General features: G+C 45.5%; 1 protein-coding gene across 1 annotated transcript; it reads right to left on the bottom strand.

Moving 5' to 3' along the window:
- Positions 1-7,185: 7,185 nt before the first annotated feature.
- On the bottom strand, positions 7,186-13,068 carry LOC139909380 (uncharacterized). The gene has a single exon (XM_071896434.2). The coding sequence runs from the start codon at positions 12,593-12,595 to the stop codon at positions 8,501-8,503; it is 4,095 nt and encodes a 1,364-aa protein (XP_071752535.2). The 5' UTR covers positions 12,596-13,068; the 3' UTR covers positions 7,186-8,500.
- Between the last annotated feature and the right edge of the window lie 1,123 nt (positions 13,069-14,191).

Here is a 14,191-nt window from a genome sequence, read left to right as displayed (position 1 = left end):
ATTCCCTCTCTCTCTCTCTCTCTCTCTCTCTCTCTGCCAGTCAGCTGGAACCAACACGGGCCGCTCACGTGACGTCACTGCTCACGGGGAAAGGCGCTAGGGGGCGTGTCTCGTTTGCATGCCGAGGCCACACCCACCTCCTCCCGGGCAACGCCCCCTCCGCCCCTTATGTGCAGAACTCTGCATTCAGGGCGCATGGGAAAGCTGGGAGAAACGAGCTTCCTGCTAGAAAATACCGTTCAGCTTTCAAATGGAAAATACTACTAGAAAATACTGTTCAGCTCTGCTTTCATGAGGTTCACTGAGATTTCTGCAACTTTCTGAATTTTGAACACCTCCAACAAAGAAATATCTACAGTTAAATGTAGGTAATGATATATTCATTTCAAATAAAATGAACAAAATGAACGATTCAAAGTCACTCTGTGAATCATAACTGTTAAAAATACATATGTAGGCCTATAACTAGGCTAGGCTACTTACCATAAATACGACCTGATGACTGGGAAACAGGAGGCTGTTCACGTCAGCCTCCAAGCGGCAATGACAAAGATTAGACAAAGATTAAGACGTGGGATGTTTTTGTGGGTCTGATATCTCCCATTTGGTGTCATTAAGTGCGGACGTGGGTCGACACAAGTGGCAAACATGGCAGTGAATCCACCGATGTCAGCAGTCGAATGTAATAAAAATCAAAATTATCAGTTAGGCTATATTCACACTAATTCAATCAACTCAAGTACTTTCTGCTGCGCTTCGTTTTTGGTTAAATTCATAAATACAAATGATTTAGAATGTGGCCGTTCCAACGAATTAAACACGTGAACGCTTCCAACTTGTAGCAACGAGACGTCATCCCATGCTCTCACTTCTTCTGATATGACTTGAACACAGCATAAACACCTACACCTGTAACCGTCACATTATTCCCGTGTTTACTCCCATATCACTTGAACGCAGCATCGATTTGCATAAACCGACCACACCCCCTCACTGCTCCAGCCAATGGCGGAGGGCAGAGAGAGGAACTGTTATGCAGTGAGTCACGCCCACCTCATCTGAATTCCTTCCTGGATGGATGGACCCTGAACGCCACCCCCTCACCCCCCCTCACCCCCCCTCACCCCCCACCCCCTCCTCCCCTTCTCTCACGCTGTCATTTAAACAGCGAGGCCAAAACAAGCGTGATAACCACAGCCGAGTAAAAATTAAAATGAGATGCACAATCCTGGAGCAGCAGGATGTGCGGTTTTCCTCTTTGTAGTCCTCTCTCTCTCTCTCCTCTGCACAGGTCGATACTGCATCCCACAGACAGCTGATAAATGTGAGAAGTGTGATGTTTTTTGCACAACGTGACAGGATATGCAGGGTCAAAATAAGAGGCTGAAACGACAAAGCAGGCCTTTGCACAATGTGCACACGACTGTCAATCATATTTTCACACCAAAATCTTCCCCAAAATGCAACACTTCAGTCTTCTTCTACCAACATATGCAGTGTTTTGTAGTCTAGATGTAAAGGTAGGAAAACCACGAGCTCCATTTGACTTTGACTGCCACCAATGTAAACAGACACACTGACAAAAAGGCTATCATGTAATAAAAATCACAGAATAGTAGTGATTTGTTGTATTATCATGCAACTTATACGAGTCTAATACAATTCACCCTAATTTACACGAAGCATTCATGTCTTAAAGCCTTCTGTCAGGTGGATAAACTCTGTTCCAGCGCATGTAAAGCTCGGGAAAACCGAGTTTCGGTTGTTTTTCCTTGTATACTGTACATATCCCTATCTGCCTCGCGCTCTCTCCAACACAGAACAGACAGAGCACATGGCCCTGGCACGCGCCGACTGCTGCCGACCGGCGACTCTGCCTCGCCGCGATTGGCTGAAACTAGGTCGCTCTCCGCGCTGCCCGGCCTCCCATTGGCCAAAACTAGGTCACTGGCTCCTCCCACAGATTTCCCCATGCTACGGCCGCGTGACAGGCTCGCGAGGACGACGGGGGGAGAAGAGGGAGGGGGGAGAGAGAGGGAGAGAGAGAGAGAGAGAGAGAGAGAGAGACTTTGTGCGGATTAGTGTTTCACTTTTGCAAGATCCAGAGGAGATCATCGTATTTACTTCGACAAATTAGACTTTTAATGGAAACTGAATCAAGACTATTAATCAAGATTATTAATCTTTATGTTCTTTTTATGTCTCGTATTTGCCTAAAATATTTTTGTAATGTGACAAATTGTTGTGACATGTATTCTTGTCTGCTGTGGATTTTATGCTGTATCTGTTATGTTATTAAAGTACTGTGATTTTTTTTTTTAAATATATAAAAAAAAAAAAAAAAAATTGGTCCCCAGGAAGACTAGTGGTCGCTAATGATGATCCTAATAAAATAAAATAAAATAAAATAAAATAAAATAAATAAATTAAATTAAATACAAAAAAAAAAACCAAATTAAATAAATAAATCTGAATAAAACACGTTAAGCCGTTAAACTAGGCCACAGCGCGTCACTTATTTCCTGTTTAAATCCAGATTGGACTCTTCTTCGTGTGTCCTATCACAGTATCACAGTATCACAGTAGTATCACAGTATCACAGTATTACAGTATCACAGTAGTATCACAGTATCACAGTAGTATCACAGTAGTATCACAGTATTGATCAGTCAGGCGGACCGGAGCAGCAGCTGCACAGTGAGGACAGCAGTTTCCTAGAAGGACCGGGGGAGGAGCTGGGAGTCCGATCCGGTGACAGAGCACTATCATATGAACATGCCAGGAATGTGCCAGTAGTATGGGGCCTAAATAATCTCTCTCACACACACACACACACACACACACACACACACACACACACACAGGCAGGCAGTGTGTGTAAACTGGCTCGCATTAGGGAAAGTGTGGAACAACAGCTTGACTGCACTAATGTGTGATTTGAGTTTTATGAGCCGTTTCGAAGTAAATCAAAATTATTTCCCCCCTCCTCTTTTCTTACCCTCAAGCCTGGTTTGTGAAGCAGAATTCAATTAAGGGACCTGTGGCGCCATCTAGTGGCCGTTTGGTGGTAATGCACTGCAAAGGCTTTTCTACTGTTCCAGTCGGGCTTTCATGGAGGCTTTATTATGGACACTGAAACTCCCTTTTAAACAGCGGGGACTTGAAACAGACAGTGACTTATAAGGATTTTCTAGTCTTTACCTCAGCTTTCAGAGGGTAAATACTAGAAAATACTGTTCACCTCAGCATCCAGAGGGCAAATACTACTAGAAAATACTGTTCACCTCAGTTTTTAGGTAGTAAATACTATAAAATGATGTTCACTCAGCATTCAGGTGGTAAAAAACTACTAGAAAATACTTTTTACCTCAGCTTCCGGGGGGTAAATACTACTAACTACTACTAAAATACAGTAACGCTTTACAACAGCCTTATTCCTGTGTATTAAACAGCGTGTTACACTGTTGTAAGCAGGGGTTAAAGTGGGATTTGGCAGGGGGGGGGTAAGATACATAATTGGTGGTGGTGGTGTGTGTGTGTGTGTGTGTGTGTGTGTGTGTGTGTTTGGGGTCAGAAAAAAATAGTAATGTAAAACAAATTTCCTGCATTTCTACACCACCTAACCTCTTGGATTAAGTCAAGAAACAGCAACCCTGTATAATGTTAACCAAAAATGCAAAATTATGTTATATTACTAGATTTCAGCATCGAGGTGCTTACATTCATGACTTTGCATAGGCATACTAACCTAAAAACCTATTATTGGGAATCTTGAGAAAGTTTCAGAGCGACAGAGACACAGAGCATCCCCGTAACCATAGTAACTCACTCTCACTCCTGCCTGCGTGCGCACCGCGAGAGGAGAGGGCGAGACGCAGAAGAGCCGCGGACTGACATTACTCTGAGCACCATGCATGGGAATAAATGACAATATAATAGATTTGTGTATATTTCTCTCTATTCAGATGGTGTGAATAACTCGCTGCTGCACGGTGCTGCTCTGTCTCGTCTCGTGCGCTGTCAGCGTCTCTTTTCACGCCGCGACGTCATCAGTTATGAATTTGTTTTTCACCGCGTGAGAAAATGGACTTGTGGCGTGAGAGCGTGTGAAAAATGTCAATTGCGTGAGTCTCACGGTCAATGCGTGAGAGTTGGCAGTCCTGTGAACTCGCTTGACATTATTATGTATGAAACTGCCAATCAGATTTATTTACTTATTAACTGAAGGTGCCGGCCCACTTTAACCCCTGGTTGTAAATACATTATGGATTACAGAGATTTTCATCAAGTACCTACAGAGCAATACTGTGTACTTACAATACTTTTCCATAAATTAATACACTGGAATAAAGCCACTGTAATGTGTTATTGAAAATACTGTTCACCTCAGCTTTCATGTGGTAAATAAATACTTCTAGAAAATACTGTTCACCTCAGCTTTCAGGTGGTAAATAAATACTTCTAGAAAATACTGTTCACCTCAGCTTTCAGGTGGTAAATAAATACTAGAAAATACTGTTCACCTCAGCTTTCATGTGGTAAATAAATACTTCTAGAAAATACTGTTCACCTCAGCTTTCATGTGGTAAATAAATACTAGAAAATACTGTTCACCTCAGCTTTCATGTGGTAAATAAATACTTCTAGAAAATACTGTTCACCTCAGCTTTCAGGTGGTAAATAAATACTTCTAGAAAATACTGTTCACCTCAGCTTTCATGTGGTAAATAAATACTAGAAAATACTGTTCACCTCAGCTTTCAGGTGGTAAATAAATACTAGAAAATACTGTTCACCTCAGCTTTCATGTGGTAAATAAATACTTCTAGAAAATACTGTTCACCTCAGCTTTCAGGTGGTAAATAAATACTTCTAGAAAATACTGTTCACCTCAGCTTTCATGTGGTAAATAAATACTAGAAAATACTGTTCACCTCAGCTTTCATGTGGTAAATAAATACTAGAAAATACTGTTCATCTCAGCTTTCATGTGGTAAATAAATACTAGAAAATACCGTTCACCTCAGCTTTCATGTGGTAAATAAATACTTCTAGAAAATACTGTTCACCTCAGCTTTCAGGTGATAAATAAATACTTCTAGAAAATACTGTTCACCTCAGCTTTCAGGTGGTAAATAAATACTTCTAGAAAATGCTGTTCACCTCAGCTTTCAGGTGGTAAATAAATACTAGAAAATACTGTTCACCTCAGCTTTCATGTGGTAAATACTAGAAAATACTGTTCACCTCAGCTTTCAGGTGGTAAATACTAGAAAATACTGTTCACCTCAGCTTTCAGGTGGTAAATACTAGAAAATACTGTTCACCTCAGCTTTCATGTGGTAAATAAATACTTCTAGAAAATACTGTTCACCTCAGCTTTCAGGTGGTAAATAAATACTAGAAAATACTGTTCACCTCAGCTTTCATGTGGTAAATAAATACTTCTAGAAAATACTGTTCACCTCAGCTTTCAGGTGGTAAATAAATACTTCTAGAAAATACTGTTCACCTCAGCTTTCAGGTGGTAAATACTAGAAAATACTGTTTACCTCAGCTTTCAGGTGGTAAATAAATACTAGAAAATACCGTTCACCTCAGCTTTCATGTGGTAAATAAATACTTCTAGAAAATACTGTTCACCTCAGCTTTCAGGTGATAAATAAATACTAGAAAATACCGTTCACCTCAGCTTTCATGTGGTAAATAAATACTTCTAGAAAATACTGTTCACCTCAGCTTTCATGTGGTAAATAAATACTTCTAGAAAATACTGTTCACCTCAGCTTTCAGGTGGTAAATAAATACTTCTAGAAAATACTGTTCACCTCAGCTTTCAGGTGGTAAATAAATACTTCTAGAAAATGCTGTTCACCTCAGCTTTCAGGTGGTAAATAAATACTAGAAAATACTGTTCACCTCAGCTTTCAGGTGGTAAATAAATACTAGAAAATACTGTTCACCTCAGCTTTCATGTGGTAAATAAATACTTCTAGAAAATACTGTTCACCTCAGCTTTCAGGTGGTAAATAAATACTAGAAAATACTGTTCACCTCAGCTTTCAGGTGGTAAATAAATACTAGAAAATACTGTTCACCTCAGCTTTCAGGTGGTAAATAAATACTAGAAAATACTGTTCACCTCAGCTTTCAGGTGGTAAATACTAGAAAATACTGTTCACCTCAGCTTTCATGTGGTAAATAAATACTAGAAAATACTGTTCACCTCAGCTTTCAGGTGGTAAATAAATACTTCTAGAAAATACTGTTCACCTCAGCTTTCAGGTGGTAAATAAATACTTCTAGAAAATACTGTTCACCTCAGCTTTCATGTGGTAAATAAATACTTCTAGAAAATACTGTTCACCTCAGCTTTCTGTGCCATGTGTCAACGCATGTGAGCCGCCAACCAACGCCGGGGCATCTGGGTCGTCAGGAGGGCAGAAATAGCTCACCTGACTGCGGGCTCCAGGTGCACAACACCTGGCCTCCACTTACGGATGAATTCAACTGGAGCTTTCTGAAAGCCTGCTCTTAGATGTGTGTGTGTGTGTGTGTGTGTGTGTGTGTGTGTACACGTGTCAGAATGAGTGTGTGTATGTGTCAGAGTGAGAGAGAAACCACTCCAGTGCTTCAGTAGGTGGGAAGGGTGGATAAAAATATAAACAGTGGGTTAATTGTCTGAACGCAAGCTCAGGCGGGATGTGACGAAGGGTCGACTTGGGGCCGTTTCCATGGCATTCTGAAATTTCAGTTACATCATTAGATCTGCATTGTATGCTGGGTAAATTATTGGTTGCCTAAAGGGCATCGAAAACAGCAATTATCCTGTTTTAACTGTCCACATGCTTCAGAGATCCTGCTTCGTGAAAGACCACCCGGATTTAACATTATGTGTTCAATAAGCAGGTTTTTATTACTTAAATCAGACCGCTTTCATTTCAAACCAGGGCTGAGGCCGATTGACCAATCAATTCATAATGAATTTGAAACTGAAATTCATTCACTACTGACAGGTTTCATTCTCAATAATGTCTTTGAAGACTGCATAGAAGAAACTTTCAAATTCCTTTCAGACTTTTGAACTGTGAAGAAAATTGGCTTCTTCAGCTGAACAGCATCCTGAATGGAAAATTAAAAGACAAGAGAGCGTACGTTAACATTTTAGAATTTTTTTTTTTTTTATTTGATTTCTGAGGGTTTTCAACAACTCACTTTTAGGCAAAGAAAAGGATAGTAATTTAGTAATAATATTACATGTTTTAGTTTTACAGAAAAAGGAAAAAACACTGCTGGACAGGACCTAAGTAATGAACTATGTGTACACGCTTTTGTTACAAAAATTGGGCATAACTGTGGCATGAGGGAGTAGGTAAAAGGGGGATAGGGGAGGGGGGAAAAAAAAATATCACATCGATACATATACTCATCCCGTCGTTTTACAAAGATAGTCCCCAACTCGTTCCCTCCCACCCATACAATAGCAACAATGATAAAAGAAATGATACTTGGAGTAAAAAACAGCAAATAATCAATATATAATAAAATATAATACGAATTGTACAGTACACTCCCGTTGTTCCCGTTGTCCTTTTCCAATCCTGAACACATAACAGTTTCTGAGTCGCGGTATCTCTTTTCCCACGCCACTTTAAAAATGACAAAAGTAGTGTACATTAAAACAAGGTCACCAACACTTTTCCGTTCTGTCCTAACCCTTTTTTCCACAGTCAGTTTAGCACGTCAACCAGTTTCGTCACTTTTGAGAGAGAAAAGACACTTTTCTGTTGTAAAAGTGATGCAGTTAATGGATTCACTAGGAGTCAACTTTCATGATTAGGTAACTAAAAAAACGTCAGCTATTAACATGATCAGTTGAGGTTCTTAGACTGTCAGGTCAGGATTCTTTTTCTTAACGGACAAATTTATCTTCAGGCCAGACGTCATCTTAATATAAAAATGGAGAGAAATCGTCTCCACTGGGGTAACAAAGAAACACACATACAGAACAAGAGACATAGACTATACCGTTTAACTGTGAATAATGCGAAAACATAATTGGAAAAAAAAAAAAACATAGGTACTAAATATACCTCACTCCTACAATATGCATCCAAAATTTGAGCAAACACTGCTAATGAAAAAAAAATGGAGGAAAGGAAACTGGATGAATGCATGTTTTTCAGAGACAGGTGCTACTCAAAATAGTCACATGGTCTAGTACCTTCCCCTTTGGGGAAGGGGAGACAGAGATGGATGGGTGCTTCTGATTATGGGCCTTTTGAAGTCCAAGCTAATTTTTCAACCACCTCTGCTGTAGTAAATTAGGATTGTATACAGACTTCATCGGGGAGGGGTGTGGGGATATTACGGTAGTTACACTAAACCCTTCCCATTCTCCCACCTCTTTTTTTGTTAAAAACTTGCTAGCTCTCGCTTGCTTCTTGGATTATTTAAAAAAAACATAAACAATCAAAACAATCTAGTCTAGAAAACAATTTTACTGGCTGTACTCAGTCAGAACTGTTGATCTCTCCGGCTGGACCAGAACTGGGACCGACATTTGGACCGGTGACTGGACCTGGCCCTCGCCGTCAGTCTGGTGCCCGCTACTTTCTTGAGACGACGGAGATTTCATCTTCATCAGTCCCCAGTTCCCGCTCCCTCCTCCAGTCATCCCCCGGCAGGAGAACTTGTGGCGGGCCAGAAGCCTGGGATTCCAGAAGCGATGTCGGCATTTGTGGCATTGGAACGCGGCTTGCTTAAGATGGTGGCCCCTGTGTTTCAGGGCTTTGTGTAATGAGCTGGTGCGTCTTCCACACACCTGGCACTTCAGACGGGCGTGGCGGCCTGAGTTTCTCGGCGGGTGCCTTATGGCGTGGTGAACAAGCAGAGAAGCCTGCTTGGCGTATGTGGTACTGGGACAGATCGGGCAGGGGAAGCGCTTGACAGGGACTTCCATTGAGGTGAGCCCGGTGACTCTGACAGCACCGCCGCACCACGACTTCACTTTCATCACGCCACCCTTGATCCTCAGCTGGGCCAGGAGCTTCTTTCTGTTCAGCTGTGCCTGCAGTTTGCCCCTCCTTTTCCTCAGGACCATCAGCTTCCTGCGGGTAGCTTTACTCAGTGGGACGCCCACCAGCTTCCCGTCCCTCATGATGCTGTGGATTACCACTCGCCTTTTTTTCTTCCGGTGCTTTCTTGTCTGTCCATGCCGCCTCTGGAAGTTTTTTGACCGGTAGTGAAAAGGGTGCTGCTGCCCGGAGGCCGGTTGCTGCATGTGGGACGACGCAGGGTAGTTGGTACCTGAGCCGGTATCATAGAAGATGGGCGGGTATGCGGCGGGCTGGGCCTGGTTGACACGCTGGCCGCTGCGGTCGATGCTGTGCTGAGACAGCTTGTGCCGGACTAAGCTGTTGGAGTAGGCGAAGGCTTTGCCGCACACTTCACAACGAAAGGACTTGTCCAGCCCTACGCCGCCGCCGTGGACGGTTTGTTGATGTGCCGTCAGATGGAAGTGGTGGCGGAATGATTTCCAGCACACTGTACAGGTATAAAGCCTCTGGGAGGGGGTGCCAGACGTTGGAGACTTTTCTCCCTGGGAGTAGGAGGAGTAGTAGTCAGAGTTTCCCGAGTTGGCCACCTGACTGATGGCCCCGGCAGCACCTTTAATCCTCCTCCCCTCGTTGTCTATCTCCCCTTTTCTATGCAACTTCCCGTGTCTCACCAGGCTCTGAGCGTAGGCAAATACCTTCCCGCACAGATTGCACTTGTAGTTCTTCTGTCCCGAGTGCACGGTCAGATGCTTGGTGAGGTGGAAGGGCTCGCGGAACGTTTTCCCACATACGTCGCAGGCATGAGGCTTCTCACCCGTGTGGACACGGTTGTGGCGCCGCAGCGTCTCAGCCCTCCTGAAGCGCTTGCCGCAAATCTGGCATCCGTACGGCCTCTCTGACCCATCCCCAGGCGGTCCCGGGCTTCTCCTCCTCCTGGCGATGGTCCCTGGGTCCCTCTTCTCTCTGGGTTTCCTTGGCCTCTTGGGCTTCGTGTGGGGCTGGCTGGGGTGGGTCAGAGGCATGGTGGAGCCGCTGAGGCTACCAGAAGTGGACGACGGTCCGCCCATATTCCCGAAGCCCAGCCCTCCCAGCAGGCCTCCTATAATATCCCTCCTCTCTCCTTCCCGGCTCTCTGTGTTGATGTCGCAAGAGGCTGCGGCTGCAGCGGCGATGGCAGACATGGCACTGCTGGTGACCTCGTCCTCTGAATCATCCAACAGGGAGGAGAGGGGGAGGTGGGGCTGCTGCGGCGGCGGTTGGTGATGGTGGTGCTGTTGCTGATTCTGGGGGTGGGGGTGGAGAGTGGGGGCTAAAGGGGCCTTCCGCAGGGTCTGGCTGCTCATTCCGTTGCCCAGGGAACCCTCTGAGGTATACAGAGACGAAGACTGCGTTCGCCTGTAGTCATCCACCCCGCTGCTGTAGGATGACTGGTTCTGGTAGCGGTTTCTGGAATAATCCGTGGCGTATTTGTCATTAGCCATTCCCGCTCCGTCACCACTGCTTCCCATTTTGCTGCTGCTGCTCGGGTTGGACGATCCGCTCCCTCCGGTGCTGGTCCGGTTTTTAGAACTGCGGGGAGGCTTGCCGCAGGTGCCTGACGCAGCGTGGTTGAGAAGAGAGGTGCTCTCACGGAAACAACGGCCGCATGCCGGGCAGCGGAAAGGCTTCTCGTCGTGGATCTTCTCGTGCCTAGTAAGTGACTCACGACGGTTGAAGGACTTTTGGCAGATACTGCAGACAAAAGGCCGGTTCTGGGAGTGGGTGACGCTGTGCTGGAGCAGGTGGCCCCTCTTCTTGAATCCCTTGCCACAGTCGCCACAGCAAAATATCCTCTCTGGGCTGGGGGAGTTACGGTTCGACTTCCTGCTCTGGCTTTCCGGTGTTAAGCCGTGACTGCGGAGGTGCCTGCGAAGGCTGGAGAGGTGGGTGAAGGTTTTGCCACATTCACCGCAGTGGTAAAGGGGTTCTGGCTCGGGCTGGCTGGACGAACCAGAGGACCCCATAGCATTGTGGCTCTCTTGGGATTTGGGCAGCTGTTGGTTACCATTGGCTACAAGCACAGAGGTGGAGTTAGAGGAAGGAGGGGCGGACGAAGAGGAGGAGGAGACAGTGGAGGATGACTGCTGTGAGGACGACGAGAGGAGAGAGGAATGTGGCTCGCTTCCGATGCCGCTTATCCCGACGCCCCCGGATCCGCCTCCCACAAGGCCTGATGATGAGCTCTGACTGTGCCCACTAGAGCTGCTGTTATGGCAGTTACTAACGCTGCTGCTGCTATGGCTGTGACTGTGACTACTGTGGCTGCTGTGACTGTGGCTAGCACTTTCCGACTTCCTCTGGGGCAGGTAGCCGGCCATCGCTTTCTTCCTCCTGCTCCCTCCACTTGAAGCCGAGGCGGACGAGCTGTCTCCTGACTTTCCTACGTCGTCTTTGGAGAGGGAGAGGTGGAGGGGCAGGGGGAGGGGGAGGCCGGCCTCTTGCTGCATTAGCGACGCTATCTGGTTGGAAGAAAGGACCGGAATGCCTTGGAAATCAAAGCTGCCCAGTGGGGCAGGCTGGGGGGCCGGGTGGAGAGGGTGGGGGTGGTGAGTATGGCTGTGTGGATGAGATAAGGCATGAGGGGCCAGCTGCTGCTGTTGCTGCTGCGGCTGCGGAGCTGTGTGGCTGTGGCTGTGAGAGGAGTGGAGGGCCGGGGGAGGGGCGAGCGCCGAGTTTGACTCGCTGGCCCCTTGGCCCAGGCCCAGACCCAAGTGGTTATGAGTCCCCTGCTGGACTAGGAACTGCTCCAGGCTGCTGTTGGTGGGGACGCCAGACAGGAAGTACTGGTTGGCGGCAAGCATGCAGCTGAACTGCTGGTGCAGGCTGCGGGGGTCGGACTGGCCGACTAGGGGCACGGCAGTGCTGCCGGAGGGGTTGTTGGAGGCCGATGCTGAGGTGGAGGGAGACGGGGAGGAAGAGGAGGGACCCGGGGAAGGCTGGGGGACAGAGAGGCCGGGGTGCAGCGGGGGAGGCGGGGGAGCGGAGGTGACAACACCTCCAATGACCCCCGCGCCCCCCCCGCTGCTGCTCCCACCAAAGTCAAAACGTCCCATCCCCGAGTGGAGCTGCTCCTGGGCCAGTGCCGCCTCCGCCGGATGAAACGGGCGCAGAAACTGGGGGTACCCCGACGAGGAGCTCCCACTCCCACTGCTACTGCTACTGCTCATCTTACTGGACTTCCTGGAGCTGTGAGACGAAGAGGATTGGCTCTGGTGGGAGATGGGCGGGGGAGGGGCACTCATTTTGGCGAAGATGGACGAGGAGTCAGCAAAGGCGTTACTCCGGGACCCCTGAAGGGACCCGAGGCCGAGTCCAGACAGGAGGCTCCCGGAGGTGTCAGCGCTGGGCTGATGCTGCTGCTGGAGCTGCTGCTGATGCTGGAGCTGGACTTGCTGTTGGTGGCTCAGTTGTCGCTCTAATCCAAGGCCTTTGAACTGGGCTTGGTGTCCACTTAGCATCTCTAAAATGTCCATGGGGTACTTGCTGAACTGGAACATCTCCCAATAGATGTATGGGAGGGTGTCCCGGGGCTACAGCTACCCCCTGCGCTTATATTTCTGTTGTTAAAAACAACAGTAAAAACCCCTAATTAAACTAATGATAAGGTCCTACAGTGATTTCTACCCAACCATCCACTACAATCTTGATCCTGATTTTCTCACATAAATGAATCCTTAATACTTTCCCTCTCCATTCATAAGAGTGAAGCCTTCAAGTGCTTCTGTAGGACGTGTTATAAAATGTGTTATAAATAGACAATATACTAAATAATTATATGCAAAAACAGATACAGTTTGTAGTGTTTCTTAAAAAGCGTTCTGGTTCCACAACCGTATGTTTTTTTGTTTGTTTGTTTGTTTGTTTTTATCTGGTCAACACCAGAAGTCCTAGAGTTGAGTGTGTCAGTTGTTTCAGTGGAGGATGAACCATTGCTTCACTTCTTTTTCTGTCCCTTCATGCAATTCTTCACGGAGTCTGAGGAAAGAGAAGAAAAAAAGACATACAAAAATGAGATTAGTGATTTGTATTTACAAAAAAATACAGTGAACTGGACCCTCATTTTGTTAAAAAACAGTCAAAAAAACTGAACTGTCAAAGGAAACCCAAAACAAGCAATTTTGCTATTCAGTTACAGCTCAAAAATGGTTCTTATCAATAATATATCATATTATTATTACTAGCCAAGTCGATTTTGGTGAAATTCTCCTTTAGTTAGACTATGGAAAGTGTCCACTGTGAAAAAAACAATAACAAATGCTGTTACACTGAAAATCTGTTATCCAGTGGAACAGCATTTGTTTTTCCAAATTACTCAATTTTATATTCAAGATCACAAACATTATAAACTTAATATCATAGTTTTTTAAATTTCATGACTTCTCCACAAGTTTAATGATATTTTAGAATTGTCCAAAGCATTTCCAGTCCTGGAACACAGATTTTCACATTCCATAACTTCTCCAGGATTTTCATGGCCATGGGAACCCCAGAGCTGTTACCCAGACAGGCTGTGTTTATCAGGTGCTGCTTCACATCCTAGATACTGTCACAGTTATCTTGCAACATCTTTCCCCATTTCTTCTCTATGAAGCTGTAAGGGGCAGGAGGACAAACTGTTCTGTCGTGTTTCTGTTAGACAGTAGAGGATGTGCGTTCACCAGTACAGACTGAACTGTGCTACAGTGTAGAAGGGATAAAAAGAGGAGCTTGGTTCCAAAATGAAATACACCATTTGGTTACTTGTAGACACTGACGAAGGCTGGAGGGCCGAAAAACGTTCTGTCCATCATGAAATAAAATAAGTGCTTAACAAAGTAACATTTTAGAAATACTGAATGATTAACATCAGGTAAACATCAGGTAACATATCATCGTCAAATTAACTGATATCTTGGTATAATTACTGTCAACAAATGAGACCATCGAAGTAGCAAGTGGTATTCTTAGTGCAAGATAATCTGCAAGTTTTAGCTCAGTTTGCTCTGGAAGAACAGAACCTCTTCCTGTTTTGTGCCGTAAAGCGATCCAGCAGATTTCCCTCCAGATCCACCAGGTGGAGAAACTATGGAGGATGTAGATTAGAGGCTATCAAT

This window comes from Centroberyx gerrardi, chromosome 19, assembly GCF_048128805.1.
Source record: "Centroberyx gerrardi isolate f3 chromosome 19, fCenGer3.hap1.cur.20231027, whole genome shotgun sequence".
In the NCBI taxonomy this organism is placed as follows: domain Eukaryota; kingdom Metazoa; phylum Chordata; class Actinopteri; order Beryciformes; family Berycidae; genus Centroberyx; species Centroberyx gerrardi.
Note: the sequence above shows the minus strand (reverse complement) of the source record. Positions and strands in the feature narration are given on the sequence as shown.